Here is a 27,758-nt window from a genome sequence, read left to right as displayed (position 1 = left end):
TACTATTTTTCAATTTTGATTGGTTGGTTCCAAATTTGTGGTGTCCAACCTCTTTAACAAATAATTAAAACGTACTTTAGGGGCAATTTTATTAATCATCTTTCGGGGTGTAAATTCATTTATTGTCTATCATATTTCTTAAGATTCCTAGATTTTAATTATTATTAGCTAAAATGGACCAATTTCACATCAAAATTATTAGATACCATTTGTTAAGAAAACGCGTGATTTGTTCTTTTTAGCGACATATTCAGAGATTGAAAGTGATTATTACAAAACATAAAGCTAAGATTGTACCAGTGGACCCCTCACACATAATTTAAACCTTGTGTTTATACCCTGCGGGAAACTTTAACCCTTTGTATTGAACCCTTATTAATTTTTTTTGTACATATCATCAATAACACATTCACCAAAACTATATTTAGCCCACACTGTAAATGTTTTATTTTGTCTTATATTTGTACCTACTCCTGCCAAGTTAAAGTTATTGCAAGTAGCCTCCAAATCAAACAATTGTGGTGAATATCAAATCCTTTTTACATGAAGGGAAAAGACAAAATTACTGATTTAAGCACAATTTAAGAAATAAGAATATACAACACATTTTCTTTATTGCATTGCCTTATCCATGTTTACCTGAGCTGGATCTTTAAATCATTTTAGTGGTGAACCAGATCGGGGTGCGCGAAATTTCAGCCAATCACAGCGCGGCATTTAAAAAATGTCGCGCTATGATTGGCTGAAATTCGGCGCACCCCGATCTAAATCACCATTAAAATGATTTAAAGATCCAGCACTGTATACAATAATTGTTTAGTATTTTATAATTGTCGGTTGTAGTCGCTCTGAAATACAAATTATAAATTGAAATACAAAAAGATTAAAATCTGGTTTGGTGAGATTATTGATAGATAAATCAATCTACATCAATTTCTTCCAAGATAAAGATAGGACATTGGACTGTTTAATACACTAGTCCCCAAAGTTTTATAATAACGTTTACTTATTCGTCAGCTTAACAACTTTGGGGACTCTTACTGAACTTTGATTGGTTGGTTCAATCAGTTAAGTGTACAAAAGTTTCAACCTCTAATTATAATTTACAGAAGTGGTAATTTTAAGTATAATCAATGGGAAAGAGCAAAAATTGGTTTTTTTGTCTGTTCTTTATAAAAAGTACATTGTCATGTTGAAAGTAACAGTTAGGAACGCTAAACAAACTTATTAGTAGTAAACATTTATCCTAAAATTGCTCAGGGATCCAAAGGGATAAGAAAATGACTGTTACATTGATAAACATCCCCTATCATGATACACAAAATTTTATATTCTGTAGATTACAATTGTTGGTTGAAACGTTTGGACACTCAACTAAATAAATTTACCAATCTAATTCAATAAAAGTTCCCTAAGTTGTTTGGCTAACGAATAAGGAACTTTGTGGACTAGTGTAAAAAAAAGTCAATTGTCCCCTCTCTCCCTGAGTTCCTGAGTTTTTATACCTTGGATTTTAAAGTTGGTGTCATGTTTTCAACTATTTGAAAGGGGGGGAATAACAATTATCGGCCATTTATATTTATTGTTACCGTTATCATTAATGTCTCAGATACACAAAATTAACCCTTCTGTAGATCACACTTGTTGGTTGAAACGTCTAAACACTCAACTTAATAAACCAACCAATTAAAATTCACTAAAGTCTTCAAAGTTGTTAAGCCATATATGAATAAGAAAACGTTATGATAAAAATTTGGGGACTAATTTATAAACATTCCATTGTCCCCTCTAGCTCTGAAAATTTTAGTGATACCTTTTATTTAAAAGTTGGTTTTATGTCTCCAACTATTTGAAAAGGGGGAAATAATTATCGAACGTTTATAATTATTATTACCGTTATCATTTACTGTCTCAGATACACAAAATTACCCCTTCTGTAGATCACACTTGTTGGTTGAAACGTCTAAACACTCAATTTAATAAACCAACCAATCAAAATTCACTAAAGTCTTCAAAGTTGTTAAGCCATATATGAATAACGTTACGATAAAACTAGCTCTGGAATAGTATATACCTTTTATTTAAAAGTTGGTTTCATGTCTCTAGTTGAAGGGGGGTTGGGGGGAATAATAATTATCGACCATTTATAATTATTATTACCATTATCATTAACTGTCTCTGTATTAATGATGGATATTTTATTAACAGGCCATTTTCAGTTATTATTAATTGTCTAGGTAGTTTTTAACAGCGAGACTTTTCAATAATTAGGGTTGGTCCGTCCGTTTTCAACGGTTGGATCTTTTCTTTAATTAATGTATATTAGAATTGTCCTATCGATTTCAAACTTTGCTAGATTTACTTAAAATTTTGTTGAAACATATATTTATATTCTGCTTATTCAGTTCTGACACTCTACAAGTGTTAATAATGTTCGTTTGTCCAGCCATTTCAGAGCTCCGCTTTTTGGATGTTGTCATCTTTAATTTAATAACAGTCTAAGCTAGGTAATACGCACAAAAGTCAATGGGGTAGAGATTTCTTTATAATAAAAGACGATATATTATTAATTGTAAAGCTATTCTATGATTAGAAATGTTAGTTGGTATGTCTTCATCGTGATTTTCTAAGCTTCTATAAGAGATAGAGGAATGACTTTTTTAAAGATGCCATATACCAATTATTATTTAGTATCTAATTTACTTGGTCCTAGGTCTGTCGATAATAATATAAATCCTATTATATAAAGAAGTAAGTTTTTTTGCCTGAAGCTTAAGATCTCAATAACTACTAAACCTATTTGATTCTCTATTTTAGGCAAACGTCACATAGGTCCTGTGATTGTTTTAGGCAACTTTTTTTCAGATATATAGCTTGGGATTGTTTAAAGCTATTTTTCTAGCCCATTTAAATTTAGAGCCCCTAGATGCCAGGGTGTAGCCGTTAGTAATGAATAAATAATCAGAAATTAGAATAAAAATTATAATATTAAAGTAAAACAATATAGGGGGAAGGGGTTAAATAACTTTATGTCCCCAACCTGAGGATCCTGTCGCTACAAAAGAACAGAAAGCAATTTGTAAGCAGACAAAAAAGGTCCCTAACAGAGGGACCCAGATAGGGTCATCAATAGTTATAGATTTATTGTTATAATAATAATATCCTTTTTTTTCTATTTCAGCGCACCCCAGAAATGGATCATTTACCACTGGACGCAAATGGTGAAAAGTATCAAGCTAACATTTGTAGAAAAACTTTTCAACAAAGTAAGATTTTTGTATTATTTAGATGTCATTAGAACTATTACAAATATTGTTTTTGACCCATTATAAGCGCCGATAACATTAATGTCCAAAAAAAAATTTTAAATCCGCGTTCAATTGAAATGCGTCTGGACAAAAATTTTACAAAAAATATTACTTCACACATGTTATATAGTGAATTTAATTGCCTAAATAAAGGTACTTCAAAGTCAACTTAATAAAACAACTCTTTTCCAACCTAAGTGCCCATCAAAGTCTCAGGAATGGCAAAAATCACAAAAAACAGCCGACATTAACTTTTTTTTTCAAGTAGCAGAAAACTGGAAAAAACCTAATTTAAAAAAGATAGTTATAATACCTTTGAGGTTTGTTATAAGCTTAAATAAGTAGTAAAATGTACTCGTCTATAAATATTAAATTTATGAAGTGTGCTGAGAGTATAAGAGTTTTTATTTTTCAGTAAATGTCAAGTTTTAAAAGTATACAGCTATGCTATTAAAAAAGGCATACAATTAATTATTCAAAAATTTAATGTACATTGCTTTACGACTTTTTTATAGTGTTACACCCAAGGAGTCACAAAAAATAGTGACCCGCTCTGAAAAGTATAAAATTTATGTCCTACTTACATTTTTTTAAACATCTCCAACAAGGAAATATTTTTTGTATTTCTGTAAGAACACTTTGCTATAAATAACCCCCTCGATAGTATAAGAGACAGGAAATGTTAAACAAATGTAAAAATGAACACCAGTTCCAATTTTAAAAGATGACCAATACTGAAGTGTATTATTTTGTACTTTTTGTACTAAAGGCTACTAATTGAAGCTTGTTGAAGAGGCCATTATTGACCAATGGTAAAATTTATAGTGGCCTCTCATTGGCTATTTTTTTACGTCATAATCAGTCCGAAACTTTACTGTGTTCGTATGGAACACTCTTAGTCATACTAGAAAAGTTAGTAAAGACTCTTTCTGCTGCCATGTCAGGTTTGGGACATCAATATAATTTTGGGGAAATGCCTTACAAAATCATCTAAATTGAGCTAGGACTTCTAGGCCTTGCAATTAAAGTGTTTGTTACTTTAATTAAACTTTTACATGTATCTTTGGTAAGAAAAGAAATTGATCATGAATAAAACAAAAATGTACAAAACACAAGTTTAACTCTAGATCGTATTTTCAATATATTTCACTAGAGTCACGAAACTATAAATGTTAAATGTACATATATTCTGGTTTACAACTTTCCAATTTTCTTTTGAAGATTTTTTTGCAACCTTTATTTTTATTGTAATATGAGAATTAAAATTTTTGTTTTCAGCGTTTTAAGATTTTTTTTTGTAGAGAATGAATTTGTAAATTTTGCAATTGAAAAACTGTTTTATCAATGACAAAGTTTGTACAAAAATACCAAAGACATATGAAAAAAGTTTTTAGTCTGTTCTTACAGTTATTTAGACGATATTCTAAATGACAAACTTTACAGAGCTCAATTGGCTCTATAGTTCCTAAGATAGTTTATTTCAGACGAACAAGCTTTTTTTTACATTATAATAATGAAATCTCCAACATGTGATATTTTGCAATTTTTAATTAAAAGATATAATACAATAGAGATTAATTTAGAAATACCAAAAACTATAATTGTAAACTTTCTAGGCTTAATGACCTTACTATAATGATTATCTGCCCTGAGTGACATTAATCATATTCTATAATGACATGTTTATAAATATTTTCAGCCTTCCTCCATGAAAATGTTGATGGTAATTTTTATATAGCTTCCATTCTGTTTCACTTGGACTATTCCATTCACCCTCCCAACAGAAAGGAAGGGGACTTTGGCCTGTTTATTTCACTAGCGGCCAAAGTTTTATGATAACGTTTTCTTATTGGTTGATTTAACAACTTTGGGGATTTTTATACAACTTTCATTGGTTTATTTGTTGAGTGTCCAAACGTTTCAACCACTAATTTGGGGTAATTTGTTGTATCATTATTTGAGTTGCAAATCAATTGAGCTGCCCATAAACGAGAAGTCCAACAATGATGAGACACAAAATTACCGTTTCTATAAATTAAAATTATTGGTTGGAACCTTTGGACACTTAACTAAATGAACCAACCAATTATAATTTAATAAAAGTACCCAAAGTTATTGAACCAACGAATAAGAAAACATTATAATAAGACTTTGGGAACTAGTGTAATAAACAACCAAATATCCCCTCGTTTCCTACTATAAACTCAGCCGTGCTTGTACAGTTTTAAAAATCAAGAGTGGGTGATGGTCCAAGTTGTAAGCCATGGAACATACCTTAATTTTCACCATTAATATTAAACGCAAATGTAGAATTTGGTCAGGTTAATGAAGTCAATTGTAGCGCAGCACTAGATAATTTACTTTTTAATTATTTATCGGTAGAATATGGACATATTTAGTGATTCAATAACAAGATTAAAATGTTAGCATTTGTGAAGAAAAATGTTGTTTTAGATAGTTAATTCTAAGAAAATTCAAGCAATTTTAGGTATTAAGATTTAGGACATACTTTAGTTATAGAGAAGCTAAGCATTTAGAAGAACTAGCTTACTGACCAATGATAGGCTAGTATACATTTGAATTGACCAATTGTAAAATTTAGCATTGCTCATTTGTGTTGTATGACGTTATTTGTTATAGGCACTATAAGCTGCTTCTTTAAAAATAATTTATTTACATACTTTAAATGAAAATAAAAACCAATTTTCCCCTTTTTTTTACTATTTACTTAAAATTGTAAAAAAAAGCAATTTATAAAAGTAGAGAGTACAAAATATGATTTACTATTACTATAAAAATATTGTATAAGTTGAATTCATAATGAAAGGTAGTTGTAGGTAATGTAAATTAGTTCTATTAAGTAGAAAGAAGGTAGAAATTATTTAAAATAATAGTATAATCATAAATTTTAATTCTAATTCCTAATTAAAATCATTGAAAATTTACAAAAATTAAAACCAGGTAAAAAATACCAGTTTTTGAAAATTTTATTTGTTTGTCAAATGCATTTATAATGTCTAACATACATTAATTCATCTTTGATCTTAAAGTATTCTGTTGCGAAGCCCTCTATGATTTATAATGTAGTATTATTCATTCGTTTTTTTCCGTTAAATTAAGTGCAACCCTTGCATCTAGGAACTTATTTCGAGATTAAAAAGGGGCAAAATAATAGCATTAAACCATTGCACGACAACCATCCTTGAACCTATTCAAAGCGTAATCTTAACAAGGAAAACTCAATCGGTGTAGTGGTTAGCGAGATCTTACCGTTCTTACTAGTTAATATAATAGAATAGAAACTTTGTTAAAAATTATTAGCAAACATAATCACAACTGGAAATAAAGGATCCAGTAAATAAACTTGTTTTGATTATAGACAGGTATGTTTGTAGTACTTTAGCAATGTATTAATTTAAACCTTGTTATAAGGATATCCGATCGTCACAATGAATGAAAACCACCATTCAGGAATTTAAGATTTGTAATCTTTCTGTATAACACTATACTGTTTTTCAATCTTCTGTACAGCTGCTTATAAACATTTTTGTTCATATTAGTTCAGTATTACTTGATTATTGTTTTTATTATTACTTTATCTCTAACTCAATATTACAAATGTCTATTACTTAATGTTCACTATACATTTATTTTATAGTATTTGTGCAAACTGGAAATCCCTGTAATCGTTGTTGCAACATACCGCCCAATTTGCTAATATCTATGTTAAAATTATATTATTTCATGTCTAACCTCTGAGTAACTAAAACCCTATAAGGCCCAGACCTAGTGGGGATAATCTCCACTCACTTAACCTAACCTAACTAAGGATAGACCACTTAAGTAAAAAGGAATCTTACTCTATGATTACAAGTACTTTGACTGACACAATACACGAGCTTAAAGGGGTTGTAGATTGGTGTCACTACCCCCCTTAAAATCTAAATTTGATAAACCTGTCTTTTTTCATCCATTAATGCTTCTCACACACCCCCCTTTAGTTTTGTGTTTTAAAAAATCTGCTAGGTTGAAAAGGGGGCCGTGTGTGTTTCCTATTAGATGCTTGAGGGACTATTTCCACTAGTAAACTTGGTCTACTTAAGTTGGTTTAGATCCAGCAAATCAATATAAATAGCACGTACAAAGAATTTTAAACATTACTGAACAACAAATAAATAAACAAGTATTTATTTACATTGAGCAGTTTTCTACCCTAGTGGCTAGGGTCTTATAATAACAATTTTGTATTCGTTGCCTTGAAAACCTTGGGGACTTGAATTTTGAATGTTTGGTTCATTTAGTTTAGTTTCCAAACGTTTCAATCACTAATTGTAATTTACAGAAGGGGTTATTTTTTGTATCATCATTTGGGATGTACATCAATTTATCGACTTTTGTCTCATCCCTTTATATCCCTGATTTCTTTATCCATAAATTATTACAAGAAAAATTACAAGGACGATTATATCCTTTAACAAAGCTTGAAGTAGCAAAGGTACACCATGATTCAATTTATCTGTACATCAGTCCGTTCGCAATGCTATGCTTTTTTCGGCTACTAAGATAGACAGCTGAAATTTTTGGTAAAGATTTCTTGTACTGATGAGCATACAACATATAATTTACTCTAGTCCGTCGATCGGTTGGTCATGCCTCAAAAGTCAGAAATACTGTTCAATATAATGATTTTATTTTTAACGACTCATCACGTTTTCTCTCTCTTTATTTATCCTTTTTATGATTCGTTGCCTTAATCTTTGCTAGCATTAGTTATATCAATTATTTCATAAAATTTTATCCTATCTTGCAGAAATCGATTTCTATTACAGTGGTGAATTTGTAAGGCTTCCCTTCTCATTATGCAATAACCCTTTCTCTAATATCAATAAATTCAGGATGGGGGGGATTTTTTAAAGAATTCTCGTAATACAATGTATTTACAGCTTCTTCAAAATAGCAGGGATCTAAAGGGACAAGACAATGGTCTTCTGAATTGATGTACATCCCAAATGAAAATACACAACATTACCACTTTAGTAGATTACAATTAGTGCCTGAAACGTTTGGACACTCAACTTTTTGAACAACTTATATAAATTCACTAAAGTCCCCAAAGTTGTTAAGCCAACAAATAGGAAAGCATTATTATAAAACTTTAGGGACTAGTGTAATTAGTGTAATGAACAGCCCATTGTCTCATTTCGATCTTTGCATATATTTATAAATAAATATTGCATCTAATTTCAATACAATTATGTTTATAAAATAATTAGATTACGATAAATCTACAGATATTGATTTCTTTCCCAGTTGTGCAAAAGTTAATACCTGGTTATTGATTATTCAACTCAAGCTAAATGTTAGAAAAAGTATAGGTCCGATGGAATTATGACGTTGTAATTTTCGGCCCGCACAGCAAAGATTATAGGTCCGTTGGTGCGCGCGTGAGATAAAAAGTGATTAAAGTAATGAAAACAATATAATTTTAGCCAAATTATAAGAAAAGGCAGCCTGCGGCAGCCTGTAGCAGGGCAAACTAACATGTAGTCATGAAAAAAACAATGATTTATAGTGATTTAAATGGATTCAAACAAGAAAATGCAGTTAAAATAAGAAAAATATTAAAAATTAAAAAATCGCCAAAATTTAAAATTCCGCTGGAGCAAAACCGGTTGGAGGTACAAAAAATTTTACTTTACATGAAATTTAGCCAATGCAATTGCCTACAAAAAAGTATTTCAGCAAGAACTTGATTTGACAACTCCTTCCCCCCCTAAATATCCATTAAAACCTCGGGAACGGCAAAAATCGCCGAAAATCGCGCCTTCGGCGGCAAATAACGGCCAAACGGTTCGCCGGAGGCGAATCAATCATAAGTAAAGAAATGTCCGCCTCAAAAAGTTTTTCAACTCCAAAGAGATGCTTGAAGTCGCTAAAGCGACTCCTTCCCCCCCTTAAGGGGCAAAAACTGAAAAAAATCGAAAAAAAAAATTGCCCCCACTTTGAGGGGGTGGGAGGGGTAGAACCCGACACCCCAGGGTCACCAAATATAAACTTTCGACATGCTGCGGGTATACCGAATCACCCTGCGAAAGTCCCGTTCCATTATCTCTTATACAAAAAAAGTTATTCTTTGTGGGCAAAGTTGAAAAACAGGGTTTTTTTGATGGATTTTTTTGATGATATGGCAAGCTGGCCTTTTTTTCGGTCATTTTTTCGTGGTTTTTCCTCCGCCACGCCCAAACGGTTTGAGATAATCTCATGGGACCTTTTGCCCAATCTAAGTCTAGATATTACTGAGGTCCATGAAAAAAAAAATCTCAAATCGGATTATGCACGCCGTCGCTGCGCGCCGTCAAAGTTTGCTTGTCGGCGATTTTTGCCCCCTCTAACCCTCACCTCGCGCCATTTTTCTAAGCAAAGATTATAATTATAATCTTTTTGCTTTCGCAAAAAGATTACAATTATTGAATTATACAAAAAAAGTTATTCTTTGTGGGCAAAGTTGAAAAACAGGGTTTTTTTGATGGATTTTTTGATGATATGGCAAGCTGGCCTTTTTTTCGGTCATTTTTTCGTGGTTTTTCCTCCGCCACGCCCAAACGGTTTGAGATAATCTCATGGGACCTTTTGCCCAATCTAAGTCTAGATATTACTCAGGTCCATGAAAAAAAAAATCTCAAATCGGATGATGCACGCCGTCGCTGCGCTGTGATTGGCTGAAATTTTGGCGCGCCACGATCTGAATCGCCACTAAAATGATTTAAAGATCAAGCTCAGGGAGAAAGGGAGGAGACATTAGGCTTTTTACTGCACTAGTACCCAAAGTTTTGTAATAACGCTTTTTTATTCGTTGGCTTAACAACTTTGGAGACATGATTGTTTGGTTTATTAAGTGTTTAATCGTTTTAACCATTAATTGTAATATACAGAAGGTATAATTTCGTGTATCATCGTTGGGATGTACATCAATTTATCTGCCACTGTCTTATCCCTTTAGATCACTGAAAAGTTTTTTCAACTACATTTATATGTATATAAATATTAAAATAATATATCTATATAACAAGGATTGTTATGTCCATAAGTACTACAGCAATACAATTATTGGTAGATATTTGACACAACAAAAAATTAATGATTTAGAATAGATTAATATAATTTAGATATTCGATATTACTATATATTTAATACATAAAAAACATATTTTAATGTATTTATTAAGTAATAAACTTTAAGAATTAAATGGTTTGGAGTACAGAGATAGAACAAAAAAATATTCCAACAGTATTTTTAAATAATAAAGAAATTTTCTTTATTTTAATGCTTTTTAATGGCCATTTTAATATAAACAGCGAACCAAAAAAATAGGCAAATCTGAATTTTCAGAATAGGAGCTTTAATATTCATTTAGGATGATTTTACTGTAAATATAAAATGTAGATGCATCTTTTGGTTACAAGTTTCCACCGTTAATTTTTTATTAATCAGCACCACTAAATCAATGGAAAAACGATTATTTTGCACCTTTCTTCTGTTTAAAAGATTGATTTTGATAAATTAACAATTCTTTAAGGGATTTATGCATTAATTATTATGAAATGTATTATAAGGTAGAAATTAATGATTTTTTAAAATAAGAAATATTAGAAAAAAAGAAATTCGACCCCTATCACTTTAGAGGACAGTTGCTGACCTCCAGTCTTATGGATGAAGCTAAATACATATTAAAAATAATAATTACTCCCAAAAGTATACAAAAATTATTTTTAATGTGTTAAAAAAATCCATTTTAAAATCTTGATTTAGAGGATGATGGCCTTTAAGATGCTCCTATGGGTTGTGATGGTAAGCCAAATGTTATTAAAGTGCATGACCATGATGACAACTTATATATTGAACTATGGTCCAATTTTTGTATTCATAGCAGCCACCAGCCAAGCAGGTTTAAAAAACAAAAAAATTGCAATTTTAATTACTAAAATGCATAAAGTAAATACTGTCGTTTTTAGGAGATGTTTATATTTCTTGTCTGTTGGCTCCATTGGAGTTTGCTAAAAATGGTACATAGGTTGATAAACAAGTTGTTGTAATGGGCATATGTACTTAGATAACATTTGGCTCGACATCATCACCAATAGGAGCATCTGAAAGGACATCATCCTCAAAATCAAGATTTTAAAATGTTTTTTTGTAACACATTAAAAAGCATTTTTGTATACTTTTCAGGGTAATTTTTATCTTTAACATGTATTAGGCTACATCCATTAAACTGGAGGTCAGCAGCTGACCTGTAATGTGATAGAGGTTGAATTTATTTTTTTCTAATATTTCTTATTTTAAAAAATCATTAATTTCTACCTTATACTACATTTCATTATAATTAATGCATAAATTCCTTAAAAAATTGTGAATTTATCAGAATCAATCTTCAAAACAGAAGAAAAGTGCAAAAAAATCGTTTTTCCATTGATTTGTTTTGAATTTGCATATCTTTTTGGTTCACCAGTTTTTACCCAAAATGCTGTTTTTGAGATCTTGTGCTTCATTGGTGCTGATTAATAAAAAATCAACGGTGGAAACTTGTAACAAAAAGATACATCTACATATTATATTTACAGTAAATTCGTCCCAAATGAATAATGAAGCTGCCATTTTAAAAATTCGGATTTGCCTATTTATTTCGTTCGCAGTTTAATTTGACTTCAAATTTTGAAAATTATCTTAGAGAAAAAAATACATTTAGACTTTAGTTATTTGTATATTAGGTATGATTTATAAAGGAAAATCTAGAAGGATATGCGGAGAGTGTCATGTGTGACGTCATAAAAATATATCTTTTATCCATTTCTTTTTATGGGTTTCAATTCCCACTTATAATCTCATTCTTCCTTTTTTAGACTTTTTTTTTATGACGTCACACATAACGCTTTCCGCTGTCTCATTTTTATTATTTACTTATACATAATTATTGTATTTTTTAGCCCGCGAAGAGGTGCGAATAATCCGATCCTGTGGGTGGCTGCCCAACGCACCACAGTTCGAGGACAGAACCTGCTATACTAAAACTGGAACTTTTCAGGTATAATAGTTAGGCTGGGTAAGGTTAGACCTGCGGATGGCTGCCCAACCCTCCGCAGTTTAAAGACAGAAACTGCTACACTAAAACAGGAACATTTCAGGTATAATAGGTTAGGTTAGGTTAGGTTAACCCTGCGGGTGGCTGCCCAACCCTCCACAGTTCAAGGATAGAAACTGCTATACTAAAACTGAAACTTTTCAGGTATAATAGGTTAGGTTAGCCATGCAGGTGGCTGCCTAACCCTCCACAGTTCAAGGATAGAAACTGCTATACTAAAACTGAAACTTTTCATTTATAGTAGGTTAGGATAGGTTAGGTTAGGTTGGGTCAGCCCTGCGGGTGGCTGCCCAACCCTCCACAGTTTAAGGACAGAAACTGCTTTACTAAAACTGAAACCTTTTAGGTATACTAGGTTAGGTTAGGTTAGTCCTGCGGGTGGCTGCCCAACCCTCCGCAGTTCAAAGACAGAAACTGCTATACTAAAACTGGAACTCTTAAGGTATAGCCTGGGATCTAAAGGGACAACACAATGACCGTTAAATTGTTGTACATCCCCAATGATTATACTCAAAATTACCCCGTTTGTAAATTACATTACTGTTTATACTTTTGACACTCAACTAACAATTAAAATTCAAAAAAGTCCCCAAAGTTGTTGAGTCAACAAATAAGAAAACCCTTTACAGTTTAAGGATAGAAACTGCTATACTAAAACTGGAACTTTTCATGTATGATAGGTTAGGTCAGGTTAGGGAAAGGACATTTGGGCTGTTTATTACACTAGACCCAAAAGTTTTATTTAGTTTTATTTTATTAGTTAATTAAGTTAAGTGTTCAAACGTTTCAACCATTAATTGTAATCTACAGAAGAGGTAATTTGGTGTATGATCATTGGGGATGTACATTAATTTATCAGCGATTTAGATCTCCGATATTAAGGTCAGGTTAGGTAAGCAATGTAAGGTGAGAAAACTGGATTTAATTAAATTAGGAAGAGAGAGGATATTAGATTGTAAATTTTACTAAATCCCAAGCACAATCTGTCACATAATTGGCTAAAATGATTTGATGGCCTAGGTTTATTTATGATTTGTCTTTACAAATTATTAGTGTTCAAACTTTTCTACAAATAGATATATTATACATAATAGATTGTTTCTTATCAAAAATTTGCTCTCAATTTAAAAGACGAATTATGAATAGATTAATTACGACTAAAAATAAGAATGTACAGTTTGTAGTGGCTCTAATTACTAATTATTGAAAGATATTTCTAAAAACAAGAATGACAACATCCATAAAAGCGAAGCTCTGAAACGGTATGACAGACGAACATTAACTATTCTGGAGTGTCAGAACTGAATAAACAAAATATGAATTACATGTTTTGAAAAAAATTATACGTAAATTTGTTGCAAAACTTCATAAATACAGAATTCTGTTTTAGGACATACTGACATTTTTATGATTTGATTATAAAGATGCGTTGCAAATAATATTGTGCCTTATTGTTATAAAAATCAGAATTCCAAAAATCAGATCATTCGGATGATTATATCACATAAAAAAATGTTGTTAAAAAAGTTTTAAAATCAACATGTATAAAATGGACATACGGACATTCTGGTAACGATTATAGAGTTGCTACGCTTTCTAAATCGTTCCTAACTACTAATGAAATCATCATGCAAAGTTTGAAATCGATAGGATAATTCTAACATGCCTAAATTAAGGGAAAAAGAATCCGTTTCAGACAATCAATTTATTATTATAGATGTATAACCCAGACAATTATCTAGTTCCAGTGATGGGGACCTTTTACGTCTACTAGCAAATGCTTTCTGCTCTTTTGTAGCGACATGGTTGTGTTTATATTACCGACGCTAGTTGCTGTTATTTAAAGACGCAATTGAAAGTCTGCACAGAGTATTCATTCGTTAATTAACCCCTGAACCCTCTATTCTTTTAATTTAAATATCAAAAATGATAGGAAATAAAACTTGTAGAGCTACTATTCATCTAAAATAGGCAAGAATTCGGATTTTCCTAACAAAATTACGAATTTATATTTTTCCGTGTTTATGTGGTATCCGCCTAGGATAAATGGCAGACACCAGAGTTCAAAATGACTACGGCAGTGTGAACAGACGTGGACACCTATACTATAAAGAAGCTACGCTTCTCTAGCAATCACTAAATAATAAACAGCATCTATTCAGTTGTTCCTTTATTGAAGGTCTAAGGATTACTAAAGTTATATACAACAAACAATAGCTACACAGATAGGAATAAATAATCATAAATAAAAGCAATATAATACATATACAATAGTCAGTTTGGGCAATAATGATCCCCCATCCCTGGGAAGGGTGGGGGGAATTAACAATACAGCTTAACCATAATAAGGCTGTCAGATTCAATCATTAATTTTAGGCATAGGGAGGGGGTCGGCAGACCCCTTCCCCAGGACTCGGGGGAGGGCCTTTGGCCCTTCCCCGAACCCTGGTCAGGGGTGCCATAGGCATGGCTCACGGTTGCCGAATACCACAACTCTCCCCTCGGAAGGCTGGGAGGGGGTCTCCCTGCCAGACTTCCGACAGTGGTTGAGGCCTACGGCCCGCTCCTTAGGGCTAAGATATATACAAATGATAATGATTCAATGGAATCCTAGTGGTGATTTTCAGGGCTGATGGGCTCCCAACGTGGGATAGAAGGTAGAGGCTGGCTTTGGTTGGACACGTAGCTCGGCGCCGGCAGGTGTCAGGTTGGCGTGGGGCACAGCTGCTGCGGGGCCGGTCAGCAGCGGGGCATTCTGGTTGTTGTTGGCAGCGGCTGGGGCACTGGCTGCCAAGTTGACCGTCTGAGCGGCAGCAGGGTCTTCCAGAGGGCGGTCCAGGCCTGCCTGGGCGGTCATGCCCGCTATCGGCTGATTGCATGGACACCATTTCCTCGGCGGCTTCCCGGCCGATGGGAATGGCATCCCAGTCTACTGAAAAGTCCCGGGACTTGGCATGGGTGAGCCGGGCTCTGGCCAAGGCCTTCCTGTACAAGGTTGGATGGTACAGGAACACTTGTGACATCGCATTCATGGCGGCCCGTACACCTCCTTGTGCGGCTGCCAGGGAAATGATGGTCAGATCCCCCAGCAGTTTGAGGATCAACAACAGCAAACACAGTATGGCTGCGCCATCTCCCCACTCGTGAATAGCTTGTCTGAACCCAGCCCAGACATCCAGGGCGGCCTCTCCTTCCTCCGCCAGTCGGTCGATATTGTAGGACACGATCCCATGGTCTCCGGTGGCCGAACAGCTACCTTGCTGAACGCATGAGCCATAGGACAGGCCGGTCAGCATGGCGGCTTTATACGCTGGGAACGCTAGCAGCTGCTGCCAGTCGCTCAGCTCAGCCTGCGAATACAAGCCTCCCGAACTAAAGTCATCCAAGGGTTCTGTCAGCAGCTGCTTGGGCGTATCCAGCGGGGGTGGCCTCTTCTTAGGTGCGGGGGTTAGCTGTATCCAGCCTTCCTCCGCGTGCACAGTCAGGGGGTAGGTGGAGGAGCAGGGAATCTTGGTGGCGTGGCCGCTATACACCCGTGTCACGGCGTCTACAAATCCTGTGGGTTCCACTGGTACTTTGTCCCAACATTCATTGCTTTCACGGACAACATATTTGTTGCGTTGGCAGGTAAGCTGGAGCAGGACATCTCCCCTCAGCACAGAGAACGTGCTCCCCTGGACACGCACCGGGTGGGCCGGGTCTAGTTGCTGGAGCTTCCAGCAATTGGCTGCTACTTCTTCTGCCGCTGTGCTTTTCATGCGTGTCTCCAGGGTAAATCCAATGTAGCCTGCATGTATCTGGGCCTGCAGGGGGACATCCACATCCCTGGCCGATACTCTGGGCAGCGCTGCCGCGGCCGGGTCAGCTGCCACGAACAATGCTGGGTGGTTGGTGGCATGGGCCTCAAAGTCGCAGTTCACTATTGAGGTGGGGGTGGTCATGTTGATGAAGAACTGGGCTTGATGGTCAACCAGGAACGCATCCATCACTAGGCTAGGCTGGAGGCTGCGGATCAGCCTCAAGGGGCAATCTCTCCCCAGGTGGTCCCACACGTAGGTTGCTTCCCCAGTGATGCAAGACAGCTCAGAATGGGGACATTCTAGGGTCAGGTGGTCAGATTGGGACTCCACCCGTCCATCCTCTACTACGTAGGTCTCTTCCTTGACCAGCAGCCGTCGTTCCTGGAGCACTAATTCATTGCGGTACAGCTGGCCCTCGAAGTGGACGTCCTCCCCTTCACAACCCACCCCCTCAGGGCTGTTGACCAAGGCGCCCACCATGTCGAGGGTGAAGAACAGGGGATGGTTCAGCTGGAACGTCAGTGGCTGGGTCTTGCCTGGCAGCGTGTAGACGCGGTTCCTGGCCAGGTCTCGGCACGTTTCTGGATCAATCTTGGTTGGCCTCATGAGGGTGGGGACCGAGGTCACCTTGAGGTGACCCCATACCCCACACCTGAATGTCCACTGGGACACGGTGAGCTGACAACTGTATCCTGTTGTTTCCCTAATCTTGACTTGCTGCAGGACATGTACTTCATGGCCCAGGGGCACCTCCTGGTGTAGCGGTTCCGTGCTACACATCTTCTCCTTATTGTAGGCTGTGACGTGGGTGGGGTTGGCGCAGTCCCACCCTACCAGGACGTAGCTAGTTGTAGGCCACACGGCTGCCAGCAGTAGTCCCCACAGAACCATCCACCAGTGTGAGAAGCTACCAGACAGCCATCTACCTCGCGCACGCGGCTGGGGATCTTCGGCTCGGGTCACGGCTGCTTCTTGGGGCTGGACACGGCTGGGCTGCTCCTGGCTAGATACAAATTTCCATTGAGCGTTATCTTTGTGTGTCCGGGGCACCCCGATACCCTCCCCAATGACAGACTGACAGGCGACTGGCGCCTGCCTGGGTGTCGGCTCCCCTAGCCCCAAGGGGTCCCTTCCCTTGTCCATGGCATGCCCAGTGGCATGGGGCTGAAGTGCGTGTGGCACAGGCTCGCCCTGACTCACGTCCCTCCCCTGCCCTAGGAACTCAGGTGCATGTGGCACAGGCAAGTCCTTATATCCCCAAATTTCAATCTCCCCAGCCTCTGGTGCAGGAGGCACAGGCAAGGTTGGGGGTTTACAATAATTTGGATACAATACATTTGTTAAATTTAACTTATCCTGGCTCGACTGGAAGTGCTGGGCAGCTGGGTTCCCTCGGCTGGCAGGGGGCGCTGGATGGTGTATGGCTGGGCTCTCCCTACAGGCTGGTGGCGCTGGCTGACTGGGGGTGACGGGTGTCACCCCTTCCTCTGGGACTGCTGGCTCGTTCCAGGATCCAGGTATCTCGGTGGCGGCGAGGGTTGTCGCCCCAGGCACCAGGGTGGAGGCGCTGGATAGCACCCCCCAGTCATCGCAGGTGGCGGCGCCGGGTGGCGCCCCATACATCGACTCTGATGCGCTGGCTAGCGCCTCCTGCCTCTCTCGTTCAACGGCCGCCAGGGCCTCTCCGTACACCGTCTCAGTGACGCTGGGTAGCGCCCCTCCACTCTTGCTGGGTAGGCTCGGTCGGGCAGGCCCCATCATGTTTAGGCTAAAGGGCTGGGGCCTCAGAACTTCTGGCTCGGCAATGTTGTTGGGCTGCACAAACTCCGGCCCCAGGTGGTTGAGGCTGAAGCCCAGGCCAACCCGGTTGGGTTCAGCCGCGCCTCCCAGTACGTTGATTCTAGCTGGGACGGTTCCAAACTGCGGCATTCCGTCGGCTCGGCCCGCTGCGTTGGGGGCGGCTGCTTGCTGCGGTGGTGCTGGGGGCGCGCTCCCTTCCATGTGGGCTACTCTGCTGGGCTTTCCTGGGGGAGCGCCCTTGTCTGCAGTGCGCCTCCGGCCGGCTACCTGGTCCCAGTCGGCTCTGCACTCGGCCGCCGTATGGCCAGCATAGTGGCAACGCTCGCACTTGGCAGGACGGTCACGGCGTGGCTGGGTGCGTCTCTCCTCTAGGCTGACTTCCATAGGCATCGGACAGTCTCGGGCTCGGTGGCCTTTCCCTTGGCAGCGGAAACAGCGGCCTGAAGTCTTGTCATCTGGGGCGACCTTCCCCATCTGGTGGAGACCCGGAGCCAAGGCGCCAATCTCCATTGGCTCCGACTCGTCGTAGTTGGGCAACTGGACGCTGGCTGATCCCATGAGCCCGTCGGTGGCGTCCACTAGGCACACACCCTCCTTCAGCTGCTTGGTAATCATGGTGATGGTGAACATGGCTCGCCTCGTGTACTCAGGTACAGAGGCGATCTCATGACTCATCATTTCACGTTTCACATTAGCGTTACGAATGCCACGATTTAATTCATCGATTAATAACTCGAGATCCTCATGGCTGTAGGCCTCCCTATACAAGGCACACTTTGTGGATATGTATGCTTGTATAGGTTCTGTCGAGTGTTGCCTGTAATCCCTGAAGGCTTGCTTCAAAGTCTGGGATTCAAAGGCTGGACGAAATAACATTTCACACTCGGCCTTGACTTGTTCGTATGTCAAGGCTTGGCCTGCCTCGCCAAACAGATGAGAAGCCATTTCCGCCGCTTGCCCTACCAGTGACAGTAAAAGGGCGTTGCGGCGGTTGAGGGTGTCATGGGGCGGCACGCGGTAAGCCGCCCATGACATCTCGAGTCTGCGGATGTGGGAACTCCAGGATTGCTTGGGCGGTCCTCTATACTCCGGCAGGTTACTCAGCATCAGCTTGCGGTACTCGGCTGGAGCCGGCTGGGGGTCATCCTGGAGCCATCCTTGGGCTTGGTCGCCTCCTGGCGCTTGCGGCTGCTCCATCGGGTCAACGGTTCAGCGGCGGGACACAAAGTTATAAGTCAATATTAAAAATGGTTTACACTTGAGGCTTTCTAGCCTAGCAGCCAACACTGTTTATCACAGTTGGTAGTTTAACTACAAAGATATAACTTAGATGTACTTGTCACTAGTTGTTTTTTCTGAGTTTGTAGAGTAGGCTGGTAGGGGTAGATAGCTGTTGAGGGTCTGAACTGCTGTCAGGAACTGATTGGGTTTTCCTTTATCACACTATAGATAGGAGGGAGAGGCTTGTAATTCTTATTTTCTAAAAATATCTCTGTTAGATGCTATGGAGTAGCTCCGCTCCTGTGTGTGTGTGTGTGCGTGAAATATCCTTTCCTTGCAGCGCGCTTACGCACCGTCAAATCCGCGCACACAGGTAAAACGCGCACTTATCCCTCAACTCGCTCTCTCATTGGTCCGCTTTGTCCGTTGAATTTTGTGATATGTCCCGAACTCTGTTGCGCGACCCGTAAATGGCGCTCCGTTCTCCCGGTCGCTAGCTCCACACCGTGGGCGGACTTAGTCAAGTGTGGGTAGGAGGGGGGAAGCGCGTGAGGGGACGGGGTAAAACCGTCTGTTCCCCCTGTGGGGAAGGGGGAGTGCTGTGGGTTTGAGGTAACTGTGTGGTGAGGTAATGGTGCCCTTTCTCCTTAATCCTGGGCTTATTGTTATGTCACCTTGATTGTATTTTCTTCAATGGATGGTGGGCCCCTCCCTTTCCTCTGGAATAAGGGGTGTATTTGTTGTGCTGGAGGCTTGGGTGGTTAGATTGTTTATCAATGCATTGTTATATTACATCTAGATTCTATTTTTGGCCTTATCACAATACATAACAGATTTGCTTACCAAGCCTGTTCTATTTTTAGTTTTATCACAATACACAACAAATTGTTTACCAATCTTTGCTCATAAATCTATTGTTTAGCCATCACACTAGGGTGGTAATCCCTACAATGTGATATAATATCTGCTTTTCTAGATGGGTGGCTGCGCTGTAGCCTCTCAGGATACTTGGAGTTGACGTAGTTTCCTCTGCTTGGTACACTACACTCGTATGTTGGCTCGCAGCTCGCAGCTATTTGGCGTGTTTCAGCCTATCGGCGGCAGGGAATGTCCCGTCCTGCAGCGCCGTGTATCCGAATCCGGCTGGTGGCGGCAGGGAATGTCCCGTCCTGCGGCGCCGCTGGTTTGAATCCTTGGCTTGTTTCAGTCTGTCGGCGGCAGGGAATGTCCCGTCCTGCAGCGCCGTGTATCCGAATCCGGCTGATGGCGGCAGGGAATGTCCCGTCCTGCAGCGCCGCTGGTTCGAATCCTGCTATCTCTTGCAGTAAATGTTGGCCTATTTTCAGCCGTTTGCACTTAGTTGGCCTGTTTCAGCCCGTCCGCAGGCCTGTTTCAGCCCTTGAGCGCTCAATTCTCCGTTAGATGTCGGCGCTTCTCGCGGTTCTCCGTCAAGTTTCGCTGTTTCGCTTCCACAACTGCCGGATGCAGAGTTAGACCTTGCTATCCAGGGTGGGTAATTCAGGTTGCTTGTGTCAGTTTTGCCAGTTTCACTGCTGGGAGTACCTTAGCCTCAGCTGCGCGTCTGCTCTACACTTGTGGTTTGCTGTAATCTCACACAGCTGTCACCAAAAGTTGTGGTATCCGCCTAGGATAAATGGCAGACACCAGAGTTCAAAATGACTACGGCAGTGTGAACAGACGTGGACACCTATACTATAGAGAAGCTACGCTTCTCTAGCAATCACTAAATAATAAACAGCATCTATTCAGTTGTTCCTTTATTGAAGGTCTAAGGATTACTAAAGTTATATACAACAAACAATAGCTACACAGATAGGAATAAATAATCATAAATAAAAGCAATATAATACATATACAATAGTCAGTTTGGGCAATAATGATCCCCCATCCCTGGGAAGGGTGGGGGGAATTAACAATACAGCTTAACCATAATAAGGCTGTCAGATTCAATCATTAATTTTAGGCATAGGGAGGGGGTCGGCAGACCCCTTCCCCAGGACTCGGGGGAGGGCCTTTTGCCCTTCCCCGAACCCCGGTCAGGGGTGCCATAGGCATGGCTCACGGTTGCCGAATACCACATTTACAAGAGCAACAAAATAACATTACATATTTTTATTTTTTGAAAGCGGCGAAGCTTTTTGATAATTACGGACATGTCACAACGTCAGTTTTAAGTCATTAGAGCAGGCTTTCTCCAATTTTTCTACCAGGAAGCAGGCAGGGAGGGTGGCAACATTTGGCTGTTTATTACACTAGTCCCCAATTTTTTATAAAAACGTTTAACAAATTTGGTGACTTCAGTGAATTTTGATTGGTTCGTTCCTTAAGTTGGGTGTTCAAATGTAACCACTAATTTTGATTTACAGTAGAGTTAATTTCTGTATCATAATTAGGGATGTACATCAATTTATCGGCCTTTGTCGTATCCTTTTAGATCCATGGAAACAATAACATTACATATTTTAATTTTTGAAAGCGGCGAGGATTTTCGATAATTGGAGCCATTTTGTCACAACGTTTGTTCAAAGTCATAATAACATGTCTTGTGAATTTTCTATATTTTCTTCGTTATAAAACTTGGTAGATTTAATTATTTTCTAACTTAAAATGTAGATAAGTTACTTCATTGAAGTTTCCTAAGTCATTCACGCAGTTTTTTTTGCAATATCAACTATTATTTTTGGTTGTTTAAGCTGAAAACAATAGAGAAGCTACTCTAGAATCATTGCTCAACAATTTTTTCGCAAATAAAAGATTATTTTTGAAATTTTAGCTTTGTTTTTATGCAAATATTCTTCATTGTTATATGTTATTTTTCTGCAACGTAAATGTTTTCACATTAATAGTGATTTATTGAAGGATTTTTGCTATGTAATATTTTGATAATATTCACTATATAGTAGTTCATTCAGGATGAAACAACAGGGATTTATTCAAACTTTAGGTTTTTTTGCAGATTATGCCGAAGAGTTGTTTTAATATTTTATTGCAAATTTTATTATGAAGAAAGAGGATGTTTAATTCAATTCTTTGCGGAAACATCTTAATATGCATAGAAAAGTTCTCTTATTAGTTAACTTAAAATCATTGGTAACTTTATAAATTTTGATTGTAACAAAAGGCAGTGTTTAAGCTTACCAACCAATTTTAATCTGCAGAATGGATAATTATTTTATTCTTAAGATCTATACTTATAAATCATAAATTATAAGTCAACATAGCATCCTATTATATAAAGTAGTAAGCGTTTTTTGTCTGTCCCATAGGATCTCGCTAACCGCTGAACCAATATTGTTCTCCTTTACAGTGAAGCTTCTTATTGGTCCCGGGAAGGTTTTAAACTATTTTCGAAGAATGTCTTTGAAACTCAAATTTGAAATAGGATGAGGTCGACTTTTCCCCCTCCTGTCAGTGCCCCTAGAGGCTTCTAGGTGCAGAGCCGCTAGTATCTAATAAAAGAATAAACTAAAAATAATATAACAAACTCTTGTAAAAGAATGTAACCACAAATGTTTGTCTTTCTGCACTTTGACAGCTGGAGGGAGGGGACATTGGACTGTTTATTACACTAGTTCCCAAACTTTTATGGTAAAGTTTTATTATTCGTTGGGGACTTTTTTGTTTGTCCTTCCATAAAGTTGAGTATACAAACCTATCAACTACTAACTATAATCTACAGAAGGGGTAATTTTGTGTGTCATCATTGGAGATGTACACTAATTTATCGGCCATTGTCTTATTCCTTTACATCCTTACCTAGAGGCCCATTATCAATCATGTTTGACTGATGGATCAACCACTAATTGTAACCTACAGAAGATTTAATTTTGTGCATTATCATTGGTGATGTACCAATTGTCAGTCATTGTCTTATCCCTTTAGATCTCTGCGGTTTGACAGTGGCAATTAAATAATTTTTGACAGGAATAAAAAGTTTTAATCAAAGTTTTGTTGTTTGTTTGATCAATACCATGCCCCTCAACTGTTTACCCCACTGTGGAAAAATCAGGAATAATTTAGTCTCCAAAGTATCTCTAATGCTGTGAAATCCATCATAAACACTTGAAGCAGGTCCCCAAGGTTTGACACCTCTAAAATATTGAATATTCGACACATTGTCCCAATCACTAGATTCCTGGATAATTAATTGATGTATATCCCCAATGATGATATGATGAAAAATTACCCTTTCTGTAGATTAAAATTATTGGTTGATCCATCAAAATTTAACTTTTTAAAATTTAATTCAAACTCGATTGTAATGGGCTTTAAAGCAGGGATCTAAAGGGTTAAGACAATGGCCGATAAATTTATGTACATCCCTAATGGTGACATACAAAATTAAACCTTCTGTAGATTACAATTTGTGGTTGATCCATCAGTCAAACATGATTGATAATGGGCCTCTAAGTAGGGATCTAAAGGGTAAAGACAATGGCCTATTAATTGATGTATATTGTATATCCCCAATGATGACACACAAAATTACCCCTTCTGTATATTAAAATTAGTGGTTGAAAAGTTTGAACACTCAACTTAATAAACCAACCAATTAAAATGTAATTAACTTCAAAGAGTCAAAGAATAAGCAAACGTTATTGTAAAACTTTTGGGACTGGTATAATAAACAGCCAAATGTTCCCACTATCTCTGAGAAAAAAGCGATTTTTTGATCAAAAATTATCAGGGGCAAAAAAATACTATTTGAATAATAGGAAAAAAGAGGTGGGAATTTTTACTAGTTTTATGTTGGGATTTTTGAAAAATTAAAATGTCTAACCATCTAATTAAAATAAAAGAAGTAAAAAATTAGAAATTACTTACCAGTATAGCTTCGAAACCGATTAATATCCGCTGGATTAAAACTAGTGCTCAGTTATACTGAAAAATTATGTATAGCATCGTATTACAGACATTTTACCATTATAATTAAAATATAAACCATAAAATCAATACCAGTTTTTATAGACAGGGCCTTTGGCTTCTAGGTCCTAACAAAACTAGTTCCAATCTTATGATTTTTCATTTTATTATCTGCGGAAAGCTGTTTATAATACGATGAGTTAAATTACCACTGTGTCTGCTAGTAAAATTTTCCACCAATATCAGCTGATTTAGCTCCTCATGTTTACACAACAATCTCAGGGATTTCAAGGGATAAGACAATTGATAATAAATTGATTGTCATCCCCAATGACGATTTTTAAAAATACATCTTATGTAAATTAATCTTATAGTTGAAAAAATTTGGAAAGTAAAAGTTTGGAACCTATCAATCAAAATTGAAAACAAGTAACCAAATATCTTAAGCCAACAAATAAGATAACTTAGTATAAAACTTTGGGTATCAGTATCATATTCCAATGTCCCTTCCCTTCTTGCAACAAACCTGCAATTAGTCAGGAATTTCGGAAATAGATGAAAAATCTTATTTTTACATGGATGGAAAAATTATTTTATTTTATTTTTAAATAATCTGAACAATTGATTTATTTAATTCAACCAACCTAATTCAATTTAATAAATGTAAAAGTAAAAATATATAATCCAGAAAACTACATGTACCTTCATCCAGTGTTGGGGATCTTTTTTTGTCTGATAGCGACTTAGCTGTGTTAATATTTCCGACGCTATTGGCTGATTTTCAGAGCCCCAATTGAAGGTCGGCACATGGTCCACGGGGTGGGGACATACAGTTACTTAACCCCTTCTCCATATTTAGTTTCACTTTAATATTTAATCCTTTCCATGAGTACTATCCTTATACCCACAATATAAGACGGACAAGGTGTGTCAAAGGGTATAGTCGCATTGCTCATTTGATGGAAATAATTTAAAGATTCATAAGCATTTCAGACAGACAGAAGGACACCGTAAATTGTAGCTTTGATTCAATGTAAAAATAATTGTACTGGAATTAATTATCAACTTTTACTAGTTCATTATGCAACTTTGTTAACAACCTATCTATCTATCCATCTATCTATGTATCTTTCTATCTATCTATCTTTCTTTCTAGGTGATGGTATACCACTGTGTCTGCCACGAGGACGGCTGCAACTCTGGTAGTTATCTGTCCTTGTCTGCGGCCATCATAGCTCTGTCTCTAGCCATGCAAAGATTATTTTAGGTAAAGTATTTTTGGATTATTTTTGTAGCGCAGCTACTCCGTAATAAAATGTACGTTGGCCTGTCCTATAAACTGTCAAAATTTCACTAGAAAATATCTAACATTTAAATATATGATGAAGCTGTTTATATTTTTACGATGCTTGTAAAAATTGACGTCATAATAGGCCAATACACAGACTAAATTACCAATGGCAGGCCAGTATACAATGCAAGGCCAGTAAGACGTCATATTTAATAGTCACTATAAAAAGCTTCTATTATGATTTTTTAAATACCACTAAGGTTTAGATCCTTATGCGGATTAAGTTAACCCCCCCCTAAATAATTGAAACCTTTTTAGAATCTATATAAAGTATATAACGGCACAAAAAATATCTAATATAATGACGTTCCAGTGCTTATATAGACATAATTAATGTTTAAATATAAATGTAAAGAAACTTATTAAATAGAATATTTAAGATTTATTTCTTTAAGTTTAACAAAATAAATTAGGATATACTAAATTATACAATTATTTTTCAATAATAATAAAAAGTATGATTATTGTATAATCAATGTATGTATATTTTTTCTCGTGACCTTTGCCACTAGAATTATAAATTGTTTTATCATGGTTAAAGATGATACTGCATCTGAAAAAAAATATAGAATCTTTTTTATATTTCTTGTGACTGTGAACTTTTCAAAGTTAAATAACCCCACCAGGAAATAGCATAAAACCAGCTGTCTAAATTATTATTATAGCCTTAAAATTGGATTGAATTATTTCGAATTAAAACTTTGTATCATCAACATCAAGCAAAAGTTGACTTAAATCAATATTGATGAATAAATATTTTTTCTTTAGATGTCCTATGACTAAAGTCCTGTTTTTTTATAATACAGCGGTCTAAATTTTAATCATAGAACCAATGAAAGGCTTCACTAAATATTATGTAATTTCTCTCTATAATAGTTGCCATTTTTATTCTATATAGAAATAGTTATTTAACGCATGTATTATAGACAGCCTTCCACGGATGATAAAACGATAAATTATAAGATTAATTCCGGTTTTGTTACACCGAAGGGCTGGGCTAAAAACAAAGTATTATCAATCCAATGATTTTCATTCTACTCTCCGTAGAAAACTGGATATAATACGATGCTCTACATAATTTTTCAATATGGCTGTGAACTGGTTCTAATCCACCGGATATTGATCGGTTTCGAAGCGATATTGGAAAAAGATTTTTTTTTGTAAATGACTGATATTATGTTTACTTTCAGATTAATTTATCCTGAAACATGAAAGCTTCCTTCAAAATAAACATTTCCTGCCTTAAAAAACCTACCAAACATCTTATATCCACAAAATTGTGAAACATTTTGGTGATTATCTTAAGGTTAATTCTTAAAAAAAGAAAACACAGAATAGGGAAACAGCAAATAGTGTCTAATAGAAAAAAACAATACAAATGACCAATGATATGCAATTATACAATTTACCATTTACAATGTATACTAGCCTATCATTGGTCATTTGTATTGTATGAAGTTAATTTTATTGGACACTCTACGCTGTTTCGAGAATCGGTAATTTTTGTTTAATTAAATAATTTTTGATAGGCCTCAGCTTAAAAATATCGAATTTGAAATTAATTTTAATTCATGATAATTGTTTTTTTTAATATAATAGCATCAGTACCTATTTATCTTATTCGGCAGTTAAAATGTTTAACATAATCCTAAATGCTTTGTTAAGTTCAAAAATACATTAATTAATGTTATATGAAAATTGGCAGGATATCATTAATTTTCATATAGATAAATTTTAAAAAGTATATAACAGTATGGCTTTGAAACCGATCGTTCTCCGCTGGATTAGAACAGGTTCTTAGTCATGCTGAAAAAATCATGTATGGCATCGTATTACAGACAATTTTCCGCGGATATTAAAATAAAATCATAAAATTAATAGAAGTTTTGTTAGCCGGGGCCTACGTTCCCTCGGGGCTACCAAAACTGGTTTCAATATTATTATTTTATTCTAACATCCGCGGAAAGCTTTCTATAATACGAGGCGATAAATAACTACTATTTTTATTTTGACATAATTTAAAGATCTTGGTTATCTACAATAGGTTTTATAAATATGCTGAATTATATTCGGGGAGGGAGTAGACATTGGGTTGTTATTGCACTAGTCCCCAAAGTTTTTTATAATGATTTCATAATCACTGGCTTAAAAACTTTGGTGTCTTTTATTGGATTTTGATTGGTTTGAAGTTTAGTTTCCCAACATTTCAACCACTAATTTTTGATTTACAGAAAAGGTAATTTTGGGAATCATCA

General features: G+C 36.9%; 1 protein-coding gene across 1 annotated transcript in view; it reads left to right on the top strand.

Annotated features, from left to right (window-relative positions):
- LOC145323942 (UPAR/Ly6 domain-containing protein crok-like) overlaps positions 1-26,846 on the top strand; it is a 57,818-nt gene extending 30,972 nt beyond the window's left edge. The window contains exons 3-6 of the mRNA XM_080166554.1: positions 3,182-3,266; positions 12,293-12,390; positions 25,309-25,419; positions 26,694-26,846. Coding sequence (XP_080022680.1) covers positions 3,182-3,266; positions 12,293-12,390; positions 25,309-25,419 — 294 coding nt within the window. The 3' untranslated portion in view covers positions 26,694-26,846. The remainder of the gene's footprint in view (positions 1-3,181; positions 3,267-12,292; positions 12,391-25,308; positions 25,420-26,693) is intronic.
- Positions 26,847-27,758: the final 912 nt, after the last annotated feature.

Source organism: Acartia tonsa, chromosome 7 (assembly GCF_053477335.1).
Source record: "Acartia tonsa isolate MP-2025a chromosome 7, ASM5347733v1, whole genome shotgun sequence".
NCBI classification, from domain to species: domain Eukaryota; kingdom Metazoa; phylum Arthropoda; class Copepoda; order Calanoida; family Acartiidae; genus Acartia; species Acartia tonsa.
Note: the sequence above shows the minus strand (reverse complement) of the source record. Positions and strands in the feature narration are given on the sequence as shown.